Source organism: Podarcis liolepis (genome assembly GCF_965112155.1).
Source record: "Podarcis liolepis genome assembly, chromosome: 6".
NCBI lineage: Eukaryota > Metazoa > Chordata > Lepidosauria > Squamata > Lacertidae > Podarcis > Podarcis liolepis.
In genome coordinates this window covers 1,568,189-1,591,398 of record NC_139559.1, presented here as the reverse complement: position 1 = coordinate 1,591,398, position 23,210 = coordinate 1,568,189, and the positions used below count along the sequence as shown (strand labels likewise).

The 23,210-nt window shown below is 48.4% G+C and overlaps 1 protein-coding gene across 8 annotated transcripts in view; it reads right to left on the bottom strand.

Moving 5' to 3' along the window:
• The window catches only part of LOC310708861 (uncharacterized protein), a 59,690-nt gene that overhangs the window by 3,931 nt on the left and 32,549 nt on the right, over window positions 1-23,210 (bottom strand). For 2 of the 8 annotated variants that reach the window (XR_014527177.1, XR_014527178.1), the window contains exons 1-3: window positions 15,683-15,697; window positions 13,334-13,567; window positions 12,320-12,454 (exon numbers count right to left, since the gene is read on the bottom strand). Coding sequence is in view for 2 of the 8 variants with exons in the window: in XM_083507767.1 (XP_083363893.1) it covers window positions 651-785; window positions 8,937-9,060 (259 nt within the window). In the remaining 6 variants the exon portion in view is untranslated. Of the gene's footprint in view, window positions 1-650; window positions 786-3,354; window positions 3,460-8,936; window positions 9,391-11,293; window positions 11,466-12,319; window positions 12,455-13,333; window positions 13,568-15,682; window positions 15,698-23,210 lie in introns of those variants that run through there. The other 6 variants (XR_014527179.1, XM_083507767.1, XM_083507766.1 and 3 more) reach the window with 6 other exon arrangements.

The following is a 23,210-nucleotide window of genomic DNA, read 5'->3' as shown; positions in this document are numbered from 1 at the left end:
CCTGCAGGACTTGACATCTTTCCGCAGGGCCTGCAAGACAGAGCTGTTCCGCCTGGCCTTTGGTTTGGACTCAGTCTGACCCTTATGTTTCCCTCACCTTATGGCCTTGATTTATCAGCTACTTTAAAATGAGGCTGCATTTTAAATTGCATTTTAACCTGTATTTTAAATTGGGTCCCCCCCCCCTCTATTCCCCCTATTATGTTTTTATTGTGATTTTACTGGTGTTAGCCGCCCTGAGCCTGGCTCTGGCCAGGGAGGGAGGGGTATAAATAAAATTTATTATTATTATTATTATTTATTACTCTGCTTCTGAGGGGAAAGGACTTCCTCCCGTTGTTTGGTGGGGAGTTTTCTCAGAGATGAGGGCTACACTTGTCCCTTTGGGTATTTCTCAGGAGCGCTTGAAAGCCTTTGTGCCAGAAGCACAGTGAAGTCCTGGGGAACTGATAAAGCTAAGAATCTTAACAGCTGCTGAAAGGCTGGATTCTGACCTCTCAGTTCTTGCTGAGCTCCTTGGTAAAGAGCGGACAAACTCACAGGTCCCAGCTCTTTCCCATACACCCCACCACCCTCTGATATAGGTGACATCCTACTGAAGGTTGCACCCCAAGACCCTAGTCTGCTTCTGAGGGGAAATGACTTCTTACCTTTTAGTGGAGTTTGGCAAGTGTGGCCACAGTTGTTGATGCAGCACTTCTTGTCCCCAGGACATGAATCATCTCCAGAACATTCCTCCACACATATTCCATCGCCTTCTTGTGGGAGGCAGTATCCTGGCTTCCCTGGAACAGAACAACCACATGACTGCCCGGCAGTGGAGTGGGGGGTCTTTTAAGTCAGCCCACTCTGGGCTCCAGGCTCCCTTATAGATTGGAATTGGAAGACATCCCCAAGTCCAAGCCTTGGCAATGTAGGAACCACACCTCAAGAACCTCTTGGAGACATCTGCTTTACTCTTGGGCTGCAGCTTAAGGGCTGTGGGTGGGTATTGGAGAGGCATCTCCATCCCTTCCCCCTCCTCCCCAGCTGTCATTCACAGAATCCTAGAACTGTAGATGTGATGGCCTGGGATTCAGACTCGGGTGCTGAACCTGAGGGATCCCAGCCTGCACAGGATTCCCCGCCTCCAGAACCAGCTGAGCAGGGGCTGGGCCATTTGCCTGAAGGGTCCTCACCTGTGCTGGATCCTCAAGTGCAGGCGTCAGCTGAATCTGCTCTGGCTCCTGAGGTGATGGAGGACCCATTGCTCCACTCTCAGCCCCGTCAGAGGAAGCCGAGGTTGCCTCTGGGTCTGGTAACCCTCCAGCCTCTCCTGAGCTGCAGAGGCTCAAGGCAGAGAGGCGGAGGGAACTAAGTTCCCACAGGAGGAGTGCTCACCTCCAGGTCAGGAGAGGTGAGTCACCAGAGGATCGGGGCTGCCCTATGCCTTGGGACAGATAAAAGCTGGCCAGCCCCAGTCCCAGGTTGTGGGAGCAACATTGTTGGTTGCTAGTTCCTGCCTGAACCCTGTCCTGCTTTCCTGTCTGAGCGCCTGACCCGCCCTGGCTCCCTGCTTGCATGCCTGTTCCTGACTTCCCCCGACTCCCTGCCCTGCACCCAACTTCAGCTACTACGGACTGCCTCCACGTTGCACCTTTGACCACGGACTGGAATTGGACCTCGCCTCTTGGGTAACCCATGGGACCAGCACAGTAGAGTTGGAAGGGACCCCCAAGGGGCATCTAGTCCAACTGCCTCCAGTGCAGAAATCAGAACTAACGTATCCCTGAAAGATGTCTTCTGCTAAAAAGCCTCCAATTTCGAAGATAAATTTTGGAAGAGTTCCCTGCACAATTTAGTGCTAGCCTACAAAAGCAAGCCCAGCTGTGGGATTGTAAAGCCACTGGTGAAGGAGAAGGCAGAGGATTGAGAAAGGACTTTGAGTGGAAAGTGTCCTTTCCCCAACATGGGCACCCCTTGAGGAGCTTGCCAAAGCTGCCACACCAGAAATTGGGTGTGGAGGGGGTAAAAGGTACAGGTAAAGGGGGCCCCTGACTATTAGGTCCAGTTGTGGCCGACTCTGGGGTTGCGGTGCTCATCTCGCTTTCTTGGCCAAGGGAGCCGGCGTACAGCTTCCGGGTCATGTGGCCAGCAGGACTAAGCTGCTTCTGGCGAACCAGAGCAGCACACGGAAACGCCGTTTACCTTCCTACCTCTTTATCTATTTGCACTTTGACGTGCTTTCAAACTGCTAGGTTGGCAGGAGTAGGGACCGAGCAATGGGAGCTCACCCTGTTGCGAGGATTTGAACTGCCGACCTTCTGATCGGCAAGTCCTAGGCTCTGTGGTTTAACCCACAGCGCCACCCATGTCTCATGGAGGGGGTAGCTGCCTTCTGAATGGGACACAGGTGTTGGAAGCCTCTGTCCAACCCTGATGCCTGCTTCCTCTCATTTCAAGAGAGCTCTATGGTTTGTTGCAGCTGATGTCAATCAAAACAAGAGCCATAAAGTGGGGGGTCCATGATAGAGCACCCTTAAACGGTCCCAGACAGATGGCCCTCCATGGCTCAGAAATGCCTGCTCCTCTGGAGGATCTGAACTCTGCACACAGAGGAGCAGCAGCAGCAGAAGAGCAGATGTGTAGAGAGAGCCTTGCTCAGGTAGAAAGGGCTCCATCTTTCAGGCAGGGTCCAAAGGGGGTCACATACCTTGGCCAAAGGCAGAGGACACCACGGCACAGAGAGAGAGGAGCCCCGCGAGGAGGGAGATGAGAGCACCAGGCCTCATGGCTAGGCAGGTCACTGTGCCCTCCAGCCTCCAGCCAGGTGGCTTTTATAATTCCCCAATGCAGCAGGAGCCCCACCCAGACCAGAGAGGAGACAATGAGGAAAGGTGGTGCTGGCAAATGTTCCCGCATTGCACAAGAAACTATGAGGAGAATGTAAAGGTCACTGTCCCTTGGCAAGCTAAGATCAAAGGGGCCACTTCACATTGCGTTTTCCATTTGCAATCCAATTTCCAAGAAAGTGTCTCAGGGGTCAATGCTCCTTTTGCAAAACAAATGTCTTCCTTCTTGTTGGGCTCTTCTCTCTCTGTGCCTTGATTCCCTCTGCCAAGATAGGTCATCCCTTTTGCACCCTTCCCTTTCCTCCAAGGGCAAGACTATCTGGACAGTTCTAGTTGCCACATGGGCGGTGGTTCTTCTGGACCTTTTCGTGCTCCAACGCCTCTGAGATGTTCAGGAGAGAGAAGAACAGAGGGTTTCTGTCATGGAGGTCTGGCAAGTGACTTTCCCAAGAGTGTTTAAACAATGGCTTTAGCGGTGATTCCAGCATTGGTGGAGGTTGGATTAGATGAGCCTTGGGGTTACCTTCAAGCTCTACTTTTCTATGATGCTATCCTATTGTCAAGGAGTTGTCAGGCGAGTTCAGGTCATCCACAGGGCCGGAAAGAACGTGAGGCATGAAATGCAATTAGCTTTTATTCACAGAAAGCAACAACACAACCAAGTCACACTGGCTCAACTAAGCTTGAGACGTTGCTGGAAACCTTGCCTTTTAGCCTCTCACACTGGATCCCTCCCATTCCATGGAGAAGGAGAGCCAGTAGCAGAGGCAACCTCTGATTCCTCTCTGTCCAGGTCCTCTTCTTCCATGTCCTCCTGGACTGGTAGCAGCACCACTCTTCCTCATTCAGCCAGTCCCTGACACCTACCACGCAGCTCCGCTGAAGGTCCTATGTTTGCAGCATGCATTTTCCCCTATAGACATGAACATGAGAATCTCTCTTTCCTGCTGAAGCAATCTAGAGGACTCTGTGTTGAGTGTGATGGCCTGGGATTCCAATTCTGAGAGTGAACCGGAGGAATCCCAGCCGGCACAGGAGTCCCCGCCTCCAGGGCCGGCTGAACTGGGGCAAGGCCTGGATTCTGAGGAGCCTGCACCTGTGCCAGATCCTCAGGAGCAGGCACCAGGTGAATCCATTCTGGCCCCAGAGGTGGTTGAGGACTCAGTGTCTACAGGTGAGTCTCCCCCGGGGCCCAGTAACCCTTCAGCCTCTCCTGAACTGCAGAGGCTTAGGGCAGAGAGGCGAAGGGAACTGGTTTCTCCCAGGAGGAGTGCTCGCCTTAAGGCCAGGAGAGGCGGGGCTCCTGGGGGCCAGGACCGCCCCTGGCCTTAGAGAAGATAAAGGCCAGTCAGCCCGGTCCCAGGTTGCGGGAGCAACGTCGTCATTGAAGAGCTGTTTCGGCCAGCATCCAGTCCTGTTCCTCCAGTGTTCCTGTTCCCCGCCCGGCTTCCTGCTTCTGATCTTCGAGTGCTCCTGTCCCCGCCCGGCTCCCTGTTTCGGACCTCACCTCGCAATTTGTGGACTATCTCCAGGCTAGTGACTCAGGCTGAACTTTGACTACTGTATCAGTAACCTTTCCCCCGGGACCAGCACAGTTGAGAGTAGGAGCTGTGGCTGCAGCCCAGCACCAGGGCAGAAGGGGTAACATGCAGGGGGAGGAGGTCTCTGAGGGACAGGCCTCAGTTGGGGAAAGCCCAGCATCAAGCCAAAGGCGGGGGCCTTGTAGAAAAAAGGAGCCAGCCTCAGCCTTCTCCCATTCCACCCCTTTCCCCTTGAAATGTCATTCCTTTGCAAAAGGATAAAACATAAAATACTTACAGATATAAAAGACAGAGGCAATTTTGCCCTCCCAGACCTTAAATTATATTATGAAGCCGCATTTCTGGTATGGATTAGGGACTGGATAAAGTTGGAAAAGCAAGAAGCATTAGAATTGGAAGGACATGACAATAGATTTGGATGGCACACATATCTATGGTATGGGAAAGGAAAAGTACACAAAAGTTTCTATAACCACATAATTAGGAAATCATTAATGAGAGTATGGGAGAGATATAAAGATTTACTAGAACAGAAGACTTCTTGGTGGCTTTCACCACATGAAGCTTTACAGCTCAAACCACTTGGAAAGAAAGGAAAGTGGCTCACGTAGACTGACTTGTTAAAGGACCAAGTAGTAAAATGGAAATTAAGAGATTATGAGGAAATAAAAGACCATTTGCAGAGTTGGTTACCGGCAATTACACGAGAGATATAAAGAAGACAATAAGAAAGGATTCAGTTATACGACATCTAGATTTCAAAAGGAAGTTGTGGAAGGGAAAGTAAAGTTGCTGAAAGGTGCGTGTAGTATTCTGCTAGAATGGGAAACAAAAGATGAGGAGGTGAAATCAGTCATGATTAAATGGGCACAAGACATAGGTCATAATATAATGTTTGAAGATTGGGAAAGATTGTGGAAAACTGATTTAAAATTCACAGACTGTTCTTTACTGAAAGAAAACGACATGAAAATGATGTATAGATGGTACATAACACCAGTACAGATAACCCATTCCTCTGGAAAGGGAAAGGGGGAAAACAAGGCTTCTACCACTCTTCCCCATCCAGCTACAGGGTGCCAACTTGAATAAAATATTGGAGGAGCCTAGGTAAGCCCCACCCTGCATAATCAATCACAAGACATGGTGCGCCAACACACCATTTGAATGGCAATCCCCATCAACTGGGTGGGGGGCTGGTCCACTGATATATTTTTTTGGGGGGGGGCGAAGGGACCTTGGCCCCTAGGAGTTGGCTCCTATGCCTCCATCTCACACATTGTGTCCACCCCACGAATGAAGATTCACAGAATTGTGGGATGTGAAACACAAGAGCAGTCAAGTACAACTTTCCTAGAGTGAACATGTTTACACATGGGGAGGAATGTTTGTCCAGCCAGCAGGTAAGCTTCCTGTTTCCTTCTGGGCTGGGACAGACTTCCTCTGCATGTGACTAGAGGTGGGCGTGGCCTCACCTGTGCAGGTAACAACAAAAGCACAGGGCAGGGCAGCCATCTCTCTCTCTTTGACTACATGCATCGAAGAAGCAACATCTGCTCAGCCAAAGATGCTCTCTTGGCCTCCAGCCAAGAGAGGACAAGGGGACTGTCTTCTTATGAGATAGTTTCTAGGTATATGTTACTTTTCTAAGCTAAGTCTGCCTTCTGGCATCCTATTGTGAACAGAATGATGTGTGAGTAAACCTTTTTATACTTTTATAGAAGACTGTGTCGTGTCTTATCTTTTATGAGGGAAAAAGGGGAAAATACCAGAACAGTTATTATAGAGGCTTTAGTGAGCCTGAGCAAATGAATCCGCTGAGTTTTTAAAAAGGGGAATGTTACTCTGCTAAATTGTGAACTTGTTAACACAAGTTGGAAAGGCTATAATCAGACAATATATCCTCTCCTGCATCCTTGAACATTCCCACAGCACACACCTCCAGCAGGCAGATTTTTTGTGATTGGTGCGGTCGTTGTCATGAAAATATGCCCGCTGATCACGCAACATTCCCACAAGAATCAGAGAACTGCTGAGTGGGAAGGGCCCCCCCCCCAGGTCATCTAGGCCACTCCCCTACGATGCAGGGATTGCTGCTGAAGAATCCCTGGCAGGAGGCCATCCAACCCCTGTTTAAAAGCCTTCCATGAAGGAGACACCACCATCTTCCAAGTGAGTCCGCTCCGCTGTTCAAGAGCTCTTACTGCCGGAAAGACGTTTTGGTTCTCTGGCTTCTGGAACACGCCAGAGATGTGCCCCACTATCTTGGGAGGGAGTCAGAGCCTTGGGGTTGTCTTGGGTTGCAGAGAGACCTCAAAGACGCTCCATCCTTCCTTCCAGGTATCATCACAACCATTACTTCATTCATTGGTTTCCAGCCAATTTTCCTTGGGATTTCTTTAACTATACAAAGACACAGAATTCTTTTTGAAATTTTGTAACTTGGTGATGCAAGATTACATACAGGTATAAATTCAAAAATAAATCCAAGGCAGGGAACACAATGAAATGCAAAATGAATTTATTTTTAATAATATTTTTTATTAGTTTTCAATTACAATCCAGTAATAGCCTCATTGTAACAATATCAGTTTATAATACAATTATTAATACCAATCGTTCAAATACCTAATTATATAATTTGATGAATTGGTTATTTGCTTTATTTCTGCGTTCCAAAATCTTATTAATTTCCATTACATTGATTTCATAATAATAATCCTATATACAGCAACTGCAATATTAATAACTTCTGTGTTGACACATTAAATGATTTATAAATCTACAAGTGAGGAACTCAAACTATATCCTTGTTCTTCCTGTGTGTGGCATTTATTCCATCCATGGTGTTTCTTCCTGTCCTTGTAAGATATTTTGTCTTTCTTTCCCCTGGTTGTTGCTGTTATCCATCATGCCTTGGGCAGAGCTGATATCCCATTGTGGCTCCAGAAATTTCTCCCTCACTCTGTCCCATGCTTCGTTGTTTTGCAACTCTAACAACAGCTGCAAAAGTCGCTCTGTCCCAATAAATAACCTGTTTTCACCATTTTTCCTCTCAGCCTGGGAGGAAGAGCTGTCTGTCAAACTGCAGATAACTCAATAATGAACCTTATCAGTTTCTTGGCAGTTCACAAATTCCCTTAATCCTTCCTTCCAGCTGAAGACAAACGAGCAATTATACTTCCAATTAAATTAAATTTCAAGTCCTCTTAGCATTTTTCAGTTCACTCCATATATAATAAAGGATGGGGAAGAGTCAGCTCTAAGTTTCCATCGTAAACCTTTTGCAAAACAGAGCTTACCTCTCTTTTTCTTTTTCTTTTTACACACAGAGTTCTGTTTGATGTTCTATCCCATATTTATAATCCCATTTATTCCACCCTCACTTGTACAAATATACTTTGAACTAATATTCAGGAGGGTGGCCGAATCATAAATGTAGAGAAGAAAACTTTTAATATAGAAACTTTAGGCTCCTCCCCCTTCTTTTGCAACGAATGAGGTCTATCTCAAGTTCAAACCTTAAAGTCTTGACAGTTGGTTTTGTTCCACAGTTTGTGATCTCATCTCTTCTAGCACGTGCCTGTACTTTAGCCCAATTAAGCTCTAATTAAGAAGAGAACCTCTGCTTCTTAATGGCGGCGTTGGATGGCTTTCAACAGGCAAAGTGCTTTTGCACTCAGTGCCTCTCTGCCCCCCAAATTCCATTCTCTGGGGGGAATTTGGAAGGACTGATGCCCAAACCAGATAAAATGACGACAGTAATTTTAACAATCACTGTTTTTGCAATGTACTGCAGCGAGAAAGAGCATTATAGGGGCTAAAACGTAAGCGCTGATGCACTTAAGGCTCTGTTTGTACAAAGAAAAAATCTCTCCGGCACAATTCCTTATTGTTCCTTTATTCCTTTGTTCCAGATGCTCAGACTGGCAGCCGCCCCAATAACAAATGACTTCCAAGAATCCTGAATGTGCCTATCAGCCAAAGGTGTGCACAGACCCTGGGGGTCTCTGGCGGAGCTAGCTGCTCGGGGGCGGAGCGAGCCGCCCATGGCGGACATTTGGTGCGCCCCCCAACTCCCAAGCCTCCCCCGAGCTGTCAAAATGAAGGGGAAAGTTTAGTGACTGGATGAGCAGTAGGAAAACGGCATCTAGAGCAGTGGTTCCCAACCTCTTTTTTGGCCATGCCCCACCTAAGCATCTTTAAAATCTTGATGCCCCCACCCCCGACATATACCGGTAATTCTTATTATTCAAAAAGTGAACTCTATTCAAGTGGAGGAAGCTTAAAAGGCCATTAACTTGGTCTAACTCATCTTCGAATTGCGCCCCCCCCAAAAAATTCAAATTACCCCACATTGGGAACCACAGATCCAGAATAACGTTGTGAGGAAGCAATTAGCTGGGACATGAAAAGATATGGAAGGGACTAGCTTTCGCAGATTGCATTGCAAGAAGAACACAATGGGCAACATATTCCATTCTACTCCTCCTCCCCCCCCCCATTCACCAATACACACAAAGATGGAGTATCCCTTGAGGGCTTCCTTCCTAGGCAGCCTTGCCTTTGGGCTCAATCTGGGTCCTGTTTGACTCCACTTTCAACATGTCCTGCTCACCTTCCTCTCTGCCAGGCACTTCTGACTCTTTAATAAGCTTCTCTGTCACTGTTATGGCTGACATCATCATGCTATTGGGCTGCTTGGCTTAACTGGAAAGGGGATGGGGGCTGGAAGATGGAAGGCAATGACAGGATCCCTGGCCAGCCAACTTTGGCTTAAAAACCTCCAGTGAAGGAGAGTCTACCATATTCGGAGAGAATCTGTTCTACTGTCAAACAACTCTTACTATCAGAAAGTCCTTCCTAATGTTTAGTTGAAACCCCCTTTCTTTTGATTTCATCCCATTGGTGTGGGTCCTCCCCTCTCCTTTTTCTTGACGCAGGAAGAGGGCTTGGGATGGCTGAGTATATTTGACTTGGTTGGGAATCTGACTCTCTGTGAAATGGGTGTCTTTGATCTGGGGTGGCATGAAGAGGACGTCTCGCTACCCTATGGAAATGGGGTCTCAGCCCAGGATGCTGCCTCCAAGGAACAGGACTCCCAGCCAGGCTCCATGTGGTTAAAAAGGTAAAGGGACCCCTGAGCATTAGGTCCAGTCATGGCCAACTCTGGGGTTGCGGCGCTCATCTCGCTTTACTGGCCGAGGGAGCCAGCGTACAGCTTCCGGGTCCTGTGGCCACCATGACTAAGCCACTTCTGGCGAACCAGAGCAGCGCACGGAAACACCGTTAACCTTCCCGCCGGAGTGGTACCTATTTATCTACTTGCACTTTGACGTGCTTTCGAACTGCTAGGTTGGCAGGAGCAGGGACCGAGCAATGGGAGCTCACCCCATCGTGGGGATTCGAACGGCCGACCTTCTGATTGGCAAGCCCTAGGCTCTGTGGTTTAACCCACAGCGCCACCTGCGTCCCTCCATGTGGTTAGGACTCCTCATATTCACACTGCTCCCACCTGAGTCTTCCACCTGAGGGTCACACAATGCTGCCACTTTGGACTCTGTGTGGAACAGGAATCAGCTCTTGGCTGCTGAATAACCAGAGGAAGAGGTCCCAGGAGTTCTGGTCACCCTCCCTGCCCATCACTGCAGGAGGGTCCTGTGCACACAGCTACTGCTCTCCTGTATCCCAGTGTTTCCCAACCTTTTTTGGGCAAAGGCACACTTGTTTCATGAAAAAAATCTCGAGGCACACCACCATGCCGGATGGTAATGGTTAGAAGGTAATGGTTAGGCTAGCATCCCTCTTCTAAATATGCTAGGTTTTTATTTGCAGGGACTGTTCTACATGGGAAAGCATTCAGCACTGTCATTCTCCCATCTGCCATCTGAATTGGTACTATTCTGGGTCAACTTACTCTGCTGCATGTGTAGATGAAAATGGCACCAAGTGTGGGGGAGGGGGCAGAACAGGTTTCAGATACAGGATATTAAGCATACACGTACTTCAGATTGAACTGGTTGCTTGCTTTGCAAGTTTTCATGTCCCAAATGGCTGCCTTGGCAAGAGCAATACCTACCAGGCTCAACGCCGGTCTCGCGCTGCCGCTTCCCGCGCTCTCAAGGACCCGGGAGGAGGAAGGCGTGAAGGGAATCCCGAAGGCGCGAAAACCTCGCGCATGCGCAGGCCTTCCGCCTGCGACAGCCCAGTAGGCCGGCCGAAGCGAGCAGCGATGGGATGTGGGAGGGAGCTCGCTTGCCGCCCCGCGTGTGCCTATGTGGGGCACGTTACAGCCCCGTGACGTCAGCGCCACGCAGGCAGCCAGGCAGGCAGACGGCGAGAGCCCCGCGCTGGGCGGCCTCTCCTCGCCGTCGCCGCCCCGCCTCTCGCCGCCCGACTCGCCCGCCTCCCTCCCACGGCACACCTGGCAACGTCTCGCGGCACACTAGTGTGCTGCGGAACACCGGTTGGGAAACACTGCTGTATCCAGTTGATTTCAGATGAGGAAGGTGGGAACAAAAGCAGCAACACACTCCAGGAGAGAGACCACAAAGGACCTGGGTTCCAGAGGCAAGACACAGCGAGCCCTGCTTCGTTAGTCAAATATTTGGGAACTAGGGATGGAAGTCAAGAGAGGGGTGCATGATTCGACCTACAAGATCCCGTTACACCCAGCCTGCTTTAAATCAATGGCCTTAGTTCTCCTGCTTCCAATCCCCAACGGACAGTGACCCTTCGCCCTTCACCCAGTGCATTTCCCCTCCTAACTCTGCCCCATTGCGAAGCTGCCCTTCCCTGGCTGTATGTGTGATCTGTTGGGTTTCCACAGCCCTCAGCCAGAGGCTCTTCCTCCCTCCCTCCTGTCAACACCCTTTTGGAAAGATATAAGCAAGCAAGACTCAAGAACAAGACACTCTGGTATGCAGGCACAGGGATCATTTTATTGCAGGCAGGGAAGGAAGCTGGATCAGGCCCACTGGGTCAAGAGGGAGCTGGGTTTATTGTTGCCTTCACTCCTTGGGTGCTGGGTTCACCTCTCCAAAACTGTAGAAGTTGCAGGGATTTCAGGCTGTGCATCACTGCCATCACTTTGCTGCATGAGTAAAAGGGTGTTCAAGCATTCAAGAACCCTAGAGAGATTGGTGCTCATCACCCTAACTAAGCAGACGACAAGGGTTTCCCTTACCTGGAGATGGAGCCTTGGACCAAGGTGCTCATTGACAGAGCTATGGCCCCATCCCCCTGTTCCCATGTCATGATTATGGACCATCTCTTAGCTGTCAATTCAGAGGCAACAGGCAAAACTCCTAGAGCAAAACTTGGACAATTTGTGAAGAACTGCTGTCTTCAGCCCACCTAGTTCCTTTGCTGACTCCATTCAAGGTGCCTACATTAATGTCTAAAGCCCTAAATAAAATCATCATCATCATCATCATCATCATCATCATCATCATCATCTATTATTTATACCTACCCATCTGGCTGGGCTTCCCCAGCCACTCTGGGCGGCTTCCAAAAAAATATTAAAATACTGTAATACATCAAACATTAAAAGCTTCCCTAAACAGAGCTGCCTTCAGATGTCTTCTAAAAGTCTGGTAGGTGTTATTCTGTTTGACATCTGGTGGGAGGTGTTCCACAGGGAGGGCGCCACTACCGAGAAGGCCCTTTGCACCAACTTTGCAGTTCCTCCACCCTGACAAAGTCATCTCTGGGGCAGCCCCTAAGTTGGGGGAACTCCCTTCCCACAGAGGTGTGTCTGGCACCCTCATTGTGTTGTTCCCACCTGATAGATATCTACATTTTGGGGGGACCAACACTATTCCTGAGACTGCAATTTGTTTTAACTGCAGTTTCAAACTGCAACACACACTGGGAGCCCATAGTGAAGGGAAAGGGGGGGCAATAAATAACAATAAATCATCCACAAGGGGCTCAGCATCTTACTTGGGTTTGTGCAGACCATGGAGCAAAAGCTTCGGCAGCATTTCTGGATGGAAGGACAATCATTATCTGTAGTACACCACTTAATGCAAGGTGGCTTCTCTGTTGGAGGAGTCATAGGGCAATTTCCAGGCTTCCCTGAAACAAAGAACATCATTATGGCTCAGAGACAACATTTGAAAAGCCTTTATTTACCCCAGCCTTTATAGGATGAGCACAGCCCAGATGAATAAGTTTCCTCCTGTTTTTCTCCTCCCTCTGAGCACAGAGTTGAACATCTGGGTTGCAACTGGATCAGTCTTTGCTGGGGCTGGCTAATTTTTCCCACAGTGGCCACCCCAAAACCTTGATGGGGATGTGTAGTGTGGTGGAGTGGTTCAGAGCAGTAGTCTCGTAATCTGGGGAACCGGGTTCGCGTCTCCTCTCTTCCACATGCAGCTGCTGGGTGACCTTGGGCTAGTCACACTTCTCTGAAGTCTCTCAGCCCCACTCACCTCACAGAGTGTTTGTTGTGGGGGCGGGAGGGAAAGGAGAATGTTAGCCACTTTGAGACTCCTTTGGGTAGTGATAAAGCAGGATATCAAATCCAAACTCTTCTTCTTCCTCTGCTTCTTCTTGATGCCAAGTTCTTTCCAGCTATGGACTGGGCACCAGGGACCTCCTTTCTGCACCTGCTTCACTCCTGGGCTGCAGCTTTAGGGGCCACCTTTACTTGCTTGTGTGTGTTGGGGAGGTGCCTCCATCTCCATCCTCCCCTCCCCTCCTCAGCTATCACCCCACTTCTCTTCCTTCCTCCCATCCATAAGAACTCTCTGGTTTCCTACAGGAGATGGCAACACATTGAAGGATTCACTGTGGAGCCACCTACAACATTCCTAGGTATAGCGGTGCCTCTGCTCCTCTGAAGAGTCTGGACTCTACACTTGGAAGGGTTTGGGGGTGTGGGATGAAGGGGGTCCCACTTGGAGGCCCACACAAAGCAGCATCAGAAGAATTGGCCCCAATGGGGTCACATACCTTTGGCTGAGGCAGAGGGCATCATGGCACAGAGAGCGAAGAGCCCCACGAGGAAGAAGACGAGGCCACCAGACTTCATGGTGAGGCAGAGCAGAGTGCTCTCTAGCCTGTAGCCAGGTGCTTTATAAGGCCCATCCTCAGGGGAGTCCTGCCCAGATTTAATTGGCTGTAGGAAGGTGAGGCCATCATTGCCCAAGAAATGATGAGAAGCATGTATTGCACAGGTTGTGGTCCCTGTACAAGGGAAAATCAATGAGGTTGTTTTGCAATATATTCCCCATTTCCCCATTCAGAGACACAACAGCACATGTCCCACTCAGAGGCTCCCCTGATGCTTCTGGTTGGCCACAGTGAGGATGGAATGATGGCGCAGCAGCAGGGTCTTTGGCCTGATCCAGCGCAGGGGGCTCCTCTTGCCTCCTCATGCTCTCTTCCAAGCGCAATCAGCAGACCACTCCACTGTGCAGCCTTTCTGGGCCCACCAAGCACCTTCTGCCATGTTCAAACAACCACGGGCTTGCAAAAAACCAACCAACCACCAACCCCTTAACCATTTGAACTGGAGAAAGTATTTGGAATACCATGTGAAGTTCTGACCACCTTCCCTCGATAGTATATTTTTTCTGAAAAGGTTCGGAAAAGGGCAACCAAAACTAGGAAAGGGATGGAGCCCAAGCCCTACAAAGAAAAGTTAATAATAATATAATAATAATAATAAATTAAGGTCTGTATAGTTAAAACTATGGTTTCCCCAGTAGTGATGTATGGAAGTTAGAGCTGGACCATAAAGAAGGTTGATCGCTGAAGAATTGATGCTTTTGAATTCTGGTGACCAAACTGCGGGAGGCAGTGGAAGACAGGAGTGCCTGGCGTGCTCTGGTCCAGGGGGTCACGAAGAGGCGGACACGACTAAATGACTAAATGACTAAACAACAATAACAACAACAATAATGAATTGTTATTTGTATCCCACCCTCCCCGGCCAAGGCTGGGCTCAGAGCGGCTAACATCATAAAAGCAATGCAATAAACATAAAAACAGACATCAGTTAATTAAAATACATCTTAAAATTAATTCAGACAAGTTAAAATCTCTGCAGGTGGCAATTATCAGGGTGGAACTGAGAGTGGTTAATAATTGCCAGGACCAATTGTTTCTAGTGATCATACAAGGACCTGTGAGCAGGTTGGGGGCCTCCTTCGGGCTTGTTTTATACATTGGAAAGTAAGTCAAACTGCATCCTGCCCAAAGGCATGGCAGAAGAGCTCCGTCTTGCAGGCCCTGTGGAAAGATGTCAAATCCCGCAGTGCCCGGGTCTCTTGCGGGAGAGCGTTCCACCAGGCCGGGACCACGGCCGAAAAGGCCCTGGCTCTAGACGAGGCCAGTCTAATTTCCCTAGGGCCTGAGATCTTCAAGGTGGTGTTGTCAGCAGACCATAAGCACTGGCGGATTAAGGGGGGGGGCAAGGGGAGTGCACCGCTTCTGGCAGCGTGATCCTGGGGGGTGCCATCAGGGCCGTTCCCCTGCCTGCACTGGGCACCAGGCCCCTGCAGGCAGCGCATCACAGCCCCAGGACGCGTGCGACACACCCCAGGATGCACACAAGCTCCGCCACTGACCATAAGGTCTTCTGTGGGGCATACCAGAAGAGGCGGTCCCGTAGATACGAGGGTCCTGGGCTGTAAAAGGCTTTAAAGGTTAAAACCAGCACCTTAAACCTGACCCTGTGCTCCAATGGGAGCCAGTGCAGCTGGCAACCAAAACTAGGAAAGGGATGGAGCCCAAGCCCTACAAAGAAAAGTTGCAACATCTGGGATTTCTTTAGCTTAGAGAAAATACAAGTAAGGTTAACAGGATAGTTCATAAAATGATGTGTGGCATGGAGAAATACAATAAACATCATGGACATCCATGGACATCCAATTAAACTGGAAATGGTTGGATTCAAGATGGAAGGAAGTCCTTCTTGATGCAGCTTTATAAACTGTGGAATTTGCTGCTTCAGGAGGCAGTTGGTGCCACTAACTTGGCTGGTTTTAAAAGAGGGCTAGACCAATTCATGGAGGGCCACTGACGGCTTCTAGGCAGGATGGCTATGCTTTGCCTGCATAGTTGGGCACAGGAATGCTTCTGAATCCCAGTTCCTGGAAACCAGGGGCAGGCAGAGGACTCCTGTGCTTCTATTCTGCTTGAGGGATTCCCACTGTGCTTGGAATGCATGTCATTGTTTTGGCCACCGCTCTAACAAGAGAGTTTTGCATATATGGGCCAGTAAAAAGGTGCAGCTAGTTAAGTCAAAAATGCTGCTCTCTTTGCCAGTAACTTGCTTCCCCTCCTCTGGCTTCTTACCACATCCTGGAGCTTCCCTCTGCTTGCTTAAGCACGGTCAAGGTTTGGTAGAACAGCTTAGTCAGGATATGGTTGTTTGAAGGTGGGACTCTTCCTTACAGCTGTCCTTTGTGCCTTACAACAGCTGCCCAGACGGCTGGGATGGGGATGAAATGCCTTTGGGTCTATGTGTCTAAGGGTAGCATTGCTGCAGAAATAGTAATTTATTATGGGCAGTGGCAACCCATGCTAGAAAGGCGAGAGTAAGTGTATTTAGGGAGCAATTGGGCAAACATCTATCTGAGTGCTTCCCAGGAAAGAGAGCTAGAGGCTCTGCTTGAAGAGGAGGCAAAGAATATGTTTGAGGAGTCACATCATCCAATGACTCATATTAAGGCTGTGGTCTACTAAGATGCCTGGATCCTTTTCACATATCTCTATTTATGTTGTTGTTGTCGTTGTTTAGTCGTTTAGTTGTGTCCGACTCTTCGTGACCCCCTGGACCAGAGCACGCCAGGCACTCCTGTCTTCCACTGCCTCCCGCAGTTTGGTCAAACTCATGCTGGTAGCTTCGAGAACACTGTCCCACCATCTCGTCCTCTGGTGTCCCCTTCTCCTTGTGCCCTCCATCTTTCCCAACATCAGGGTCTTTTCCAGGGAGTCTTCTCTTCTCATGAGATGGCCAAAGAATTGGAGCCTCAGCTTCACAATCTGTCCTTCCAGTGAGCACTCAGGGCTGATTTCCTTCAGAATGGAAAGGTTGGATCTTCTTGCAGTCCATGGGACTCTCAAGAGTCTCCTCCAGCACCAGAATTCAAAGGCATCAATTCTTCGGCGATCAGCCTTTTTTATGGTCCAGCTCTCACTTCCATACATCACTACTGGGAAAACCAGAGCTTTAACTATACGGACCTTTGTTGGCAAGGTGAAGTCTCTGCTTTTTAAGATGCTGTCTAGGTTTGTCACTGCTTTTCTCCCAAGGAGCAGGCATCTTTTAATTTCGTGACTGCTGTCACCATCTGCAGTGATCATGGCACCCAAGAAAGTAAAATTTCTCACTGCCTCCATTTCCCCCCCTTCTATTTGCCAGGAGGTTTTGGGACCAGTGGCCATGATCTTCGTTTTTTTGATGTTGAGCTTCAGACCATATTTTGCGCTCTCCTCTTTCACTCTCATTAAAAGGTTCTTTAATTCTTCCACTTTCTGCCATTAAGGTTGTGTCATCTGCATATCTGAGGTTGTTGATATTTCTTCTGGCAATCTTAATTCTGGTTTGGGATTCATCCAGTCCAGCCTTTCACATGATGAATTCTGCATATAAGTTAAATAAGCAAAGAGACAAAATACAGCCTTGTCGTACTCCTTTCCCAATTTTGAACCAATCAGTTGTTCCATATCCAGTTCTAACTGTAGCTTCTTGTCCCGCATAGAGATTTCTCAGGAGACAGATGAGGTGATCAGGCACTCCCATTTCTTTAAGAACTTGCCATAGTTTGCTGTGGTCAACACAGTCAAAGGCTTTTGCATTTTTAGTATGTTTTTATTGCGTTTTTATCATTGATGTTCTGCAATGTGGTTTTTTTAGAGACTCCTGTCCACATGTTTACAAAGCTGATGTGAGTTTTAATCTGTTTCCAGCCTATTATTATTTTAACTTTTTGAAAGTCCTCATATTTCTTATGGATTATTGTATCATTCTCTCTCCTTTGTAAACGGCTGTCAGAGCTGCTCCCAGATCCTAGCTCACAGAGGATCGCGCTAGCCAGCGTTCACTTTATAAAAGTCTTTATTGAGTTACAGTTTCCATTTCCAAGCTGCCGCGTGCAGCTCTACGTCTTATAAGCTAGACCGGCGAAGCTCCGTCTGAGTCTCCGCCCCTTGTACACCAACTTAATATCCTAGCCTTACTCCACCTTTTCCGCCTGACCGTTCTTCTCTGGGTCCCTCTGCCCCCCGTGGTCTCTTCCTTCCTGGACTCTTCTGACGCTGACCCCCCGGACCCTCCTGTCTCCTTGCGTCGGGCTTTAGGACCTGGCTCCCTTTCTGGGCTGCTTACTGCGCCGCCTTCCTATGCATTTGAACTTGGCGCGCGCGCCCAACCTTCCACTTTCCGCTTGACCATTTCTTCGCTCTCCGATGGAGGTGTGGCCACTCCTGACTCATGCCCTCCCCCCTGCTGCGAGCTGCCAGAGCTCGATACCTGGCGCCTTTCCTCCCCACTGCGCTCTGTTGGTGACGCTGGCCCCGATTTCCAACTGCTGCCCTCTGAACCCTCTCTGGACCCTTCTTCCTGGGGTGTCCCCCTAAGCTCCCCCCTTGCTCTGGCCACTGGCGCTCCTTTCTGTGAATCTTCTGATTCACTGGACAGACTCTCGGGTCGTCGTCGTCACTCATCTTTTCTTCGGCTTCCTCCCCCTCGCTCTCTGTTTCCTCCCTTGCCCTCGCCTCTGCTCCTGAACCCCTGACAACGGCTTTGAGCTTCTTCTTTTTACAATCAAGCAGTGTATAAATTCCATGCATTAAATACAACTTTGATGGCTGTGCTACTGGGAAGCATAGCTGAAAATGCTTCTCCATCCAACAGCATTTGGGGTGACCCAGATGGGGACTGCTTTCACAAGAGCATGAAGAGGAGGAAGATAATGATGCTACCGGGAAGGATATTGTGCTGGGAGCAGCAGCCAAGCGTTGTTTGTCCAGGACAATGTCCTCTCCCAGTCTGCCTAGGCGCTGTTTCCCCGAAGTAGCAGGAAGGACAGGTTTGGGCTGGCAGATTTAATGTATTTTTCATCTCTTGTTGACAGCCGCCCAGATTGGCTGAGGAAACCCAGCCAGATGAATGGGGGTATAAGTAATAAATTATTATTATTATTAAAAACAACAGAGTTCCCAATCCAGTGAGCCTGCCTTTTTGTCATCCACCAGACTCCCATGTCATGAAACACATCCCAGAAGCAGGAGAAGTTAGGTGATGCTTGAAGTCCAAGTTCTCTGGGGTATTACTCAACTTGTATTAGCCCCATCCTAAGGTCAGCTTAAAGGGACGCGGGTGGCACTGTGGGTTAAACCACAGAGCCTAGGGCTTGCCAATCAGAAGGTCAGCCAGTAAAGTGAGATGAGCGCTGCAACCCCAGAATCCTCCATGACTGGACCTTACGGTCAGGGGGTCCCTTTACCTTTACCTTAGGATCAGCTTACTTACTAATTAAAAGAGAAAGCAGGAGACACTCTTGTCCCACCTGCAATCTCATACCCTCCAACATTTCTCCAATGAAAATAGAGATGTCCCATTCCATAACGATAATTTTTCTATTTATACCCCACACAGCTGACTGGGTTGCCCCAGCCGCTCTGGGAGGCTTCCAACATATATCAATACACAATAAAACATTAAACTTTTTTTTGTAAAAAAAAACCCCACTTCCCTGTATAGGATTGCCTTCAGACGGCTTGGGGGGTCAGATGACTCCATACCCTCCAACATTTCTCCAATGAAAAGAGGGACATTTTGGTATCAGATCAGAAATGGGACAGCTTCTCTAACTCAGGGACGTCCCTGCAGAATAGACTCAGTATATTATAAAATGATACTTTGTAATGGGTATGTATTTTTGTACATCTTTGAATAAATAGCAATATATTTTTTAAGGCATCGATTAACATTGTGGAAGGATTTATTTTTAACTGCCTGCATAGGCCTGGTGGAATAGCAAAGTTTTCAGCAGGCGTTTGATCAGCACTCCTTCAGTCTCTCTGTAGCCTTCTTGGGATATGTGGAGGCAGAGAGGAAAGAGACCGCTCTCGCTCTCAGGCTGCCCATACCAATCCCCAGCAGTCTGAAGCAGCTGTTCAACAGCTGGAGAAGGAGCAGTGGGGAACCTGTCAATGGGAAACCCCTTCCTTGCATTGCAGGGCATTGTACTAGATGACTCTGGAGGTCACTTCCAACTCTACAAATCTATTATTCTATGTAAATGCATGCAGAAGACCTGTCTTCCTCATTCATTCTGATCACAGCTCCTCCATAGCCCTCCAAGGGAAATGCCCAAAGTGAACGGTTTGGCTTTAAAAGTAGTATGTTCTATAATTCTGCTGTGTTGGAAATAATATACAGTTGTACCTCGGGTTACAGACGCTTGAGGTTGCGTTTGTTCTGGTTACAGATGCGCCGAAACCTGGAAGTACAGTGGTACCTCGGGTTAAGTACTTAATTCGTTCAGGAGGTCCGTACTTAACCTGAAACTGTTCTTAACCTGAAGCACCACTTTAGCTAATGGGGCCTCCTGCTGCTGCCGCGCTGCCGGAGCACGATTTCTGTTCTCATCCTGAAGCAAAGTTCTTAACCCGAGGTACTATTTCTGGGTTAGCGGAGTCTGTAACCTGAAGCATATTTAACCTGAAGCGTATGTAGCCCGAGGTACCACTGTACCAGAACGGGTTTCTTCCGGGTTTCGGCAGTCGTGCATGAGCAGAAGCGCTAAATTGTGCTTTGCGCTTGCGCAGAAGCGCTGAATGCGCAGAAGCGCTGAATCGCAACCCGTGTGTGCAGGTTGCGAACACTGTGGGTTGCGAACGTGCTTCCCGCACAGATCACATTCGCAACCCGCATGTCCACTATATATGCAGCATCAACAGATGTTGTCCAGATCAAGGGAAGTCATAGTCCCTCTCTATTCTGCCTTGGTCAGACCACACCTGGAATACCATGTCCAGTTCTGGGCACCGCAGTTTCCGAAGCATGTTGACAAGCTAGAAGGTGTGCAGAGGAGGGCGACCAAGATGATCCAGGCTCATCTTGCCTTGTGAGGAACAGTTGAAGGAGCTGGTTATGTTTAGCCTGGAAAAGAGGAGACTGAGAGCCATCTTCAAATATTTCAAGGGCCGTCAAATGTGAGAATGAACAAGCTTGTTTTCTCCTTCTCTGGGGGGTAGGACTGGCTTCAAGTTACAAAAACGGAGATTCCAATTGTACATCAAGAAAAACCTTCTGACCGTAAGAGCTGTTCAAGAGCGGAACAGTCTCCCTCAGGATGTTGTGGAGACTTTTAACCAGAGGTTGGATGGCCGGCCATCATGGCTGATTTAGTTGAGATTCCTGCACTGCAGAGGGTTGGACTAGATGACATTTGGGGTCCTTTCCAACTCTACAATTCTATGATTCTCTTCAGCGTCTGACACCTCCTCTTCCCTGTCTTCTCCCTCTGACTACTCATCATCGTTCTACCACCAATCCCTGGGCCCTTGGCCTACCTTCCTTGGGGGGGGGGGGTTCTCCAGTTGATAATTCCCACCATTCCTCTGTCTCCAACCAGTCTGTGGCAGTGGGGGTAGAAGGTATAAGAGCAAGCTTGCCAAATCAGTCCCTTTTTCTAGGTCAGAGCTTTCCAAACTCTGTTGAGACACATCAGTGTGCCGGCCGCAGTGTAGGTGTGTCGCATGAATGCTCCCTGCTCTCCTCCTGGGGCACTGCAGTCCTGAAAGGATGCCCCCTGCCCAGTCAGGCTGGCCAACCCAAGAACAGCTGAGACCACAGCCTTTGAGAAAAGAAACTTAGACGAAATGATTAAATCTCAGAATGATCTTTGAGAGTAGCAGCGCCTACCCTGGCCTTTGGCTTGGAATCAACTTGATCCCTTTCCCCTCTTTCCTCTTTCCTTTCTCCTTTCTCCTTCTGTGATGGAATTCCTATTTGGGGACTTCCCTGGCTTTTTTCTGGCCCATGTAGGACCAGTCTGGATAGTTAGCCTTGGTGAGGATTTGACGTTTTCATCCCCAAAAAGTTTTTGATTTGATTCTATTGAAATGAGCTTGCATTTTAATGCTGCATTTTAATCTTGTTTTTAAGTTGTATCTTAATCAATTGTTTTATATCTGGTGTTAGCTGCCCTGAGCCCGCTCTTGGCTACAGGGGCGGGGTATAAAAATATTATTATTATTATTATTATTATTATTATTATTATTATTATTATTATTATTACCCGTTGGAACTCACCACCTATTGATCCAAGGCAGGCGCCTTCATGGTACACTTTTCAGCACCTAAAAACATCGCATTGTAGAGTTGGAAGTTACTCCTGTGGCTCACCTAGTACAACCCCCTTCAGTGCTGGAATCTTCACTAAAAACAGATGCCCCCCCCCAACCTTCAAGAAAGGAGAGTCCACCACCTTCCAAGGGAGACCGTTCCACTGTCAAAACAGCTCTTACTGTCAGAATCTCCTTTCTCGTAACTTGAAGCCATTGGTTCAAGTCCTACCCTCCAGAGTTCTACTCGCTAGAAACAATACCTTATAGACAAGTCTGCCCACATGTTTAGAAAGCTGCTGCAAGTTTTAATCCGCTTTTGTTTTTGTCATTTCTTCCTTTTGTTGTGTCCGACTCCTCGGGACCCCCTTGACCAGAGCACGCCAGGAACTCCTGTCTTCCACTGCCTCCCACAGCTTGGTCAAACTCATGTTAGTCGCTTTGAGAACAAAGAAGCAATATCTTATAGACAAGTCTGCCCAGATATTTAGAAAGCTGGTGCAGGTTTTAATCCGCTTTTAGCCTATTGTTATTTTACTTTTCTGAAAGTCCTTATATTTCTTATCAATAATTTTATTGCTTTATAAACCACTTTGTTAAAGCAATGACAAACCTAGAAAGCATCTTAAAAAGCAGAGACGTCACCTTGCCAACAATGATCCGTATACTGGTTTTCCCAGTACGTAGTGATGTATGGAAGTGAGAGCTGGAACATAAAGAAAGGCTGATAGCCGAAGAATTGATGCCTTTGAATTTTGGTGCTGGAGGAGACTCTTGAGAGTCCCATGGACTGCAAGAAGATCCAACCTTTCCATTCTGAAGGAAATCAGCCCTGAGTGCTCACTGGAAGGATAGATTGTGAAGCTGAGGCTCCAATTCTTTGGCCATCTCATGAGAAGAGAAGACTCCCTGGAAAAGACCCTGATGCTGGGAAAGATGGAGGGCACAAGGAGAAGGGGACGACAGAGAACGAGATGGTTGGACAGTGTTCTTGAAGCTACCAGCATGAGTTTGACCAAACTGCAGGAGGCAGTGGAAGACAAAAGTGCCTGGCGTGCTCTGGTCCAGGGGGTCATGGAGAGTCGGACACAACTAAACGACAACAACAACATAAATAGAGATATGTGAAAAGGATCCAGGCATCTTAGTAGACCACAGCCTTAATATGAGTCATTGGATGATGTGACTCCTCAAACATATTCTTTGCCTCCTCTTCAAGCAGAGCCTCTAGCTCTCTTTCCTGGGAAGCACTCAGATAGATGTTTGCCCAATTGCTCCCTAAATACACTTACTCTCGCCTTTCTAGCATAGGTTGCCACTGCCCATAATAAATTACTATTTCTGCAGCAATGCTACCCTTAGACACATAGACCCAAAAGCATTTCATCCCCATCCCAGCTGGTTGGGCAGCTGTCGTAAGGCACAAAGGACAGCTGTAAGGAAGAGTCTCACCTTCAAACAACCATATCCTGACTAAGCTGTTATACCAAACCTTGACCGTGCTTAAGCAAGCAGAGGGAAGCTC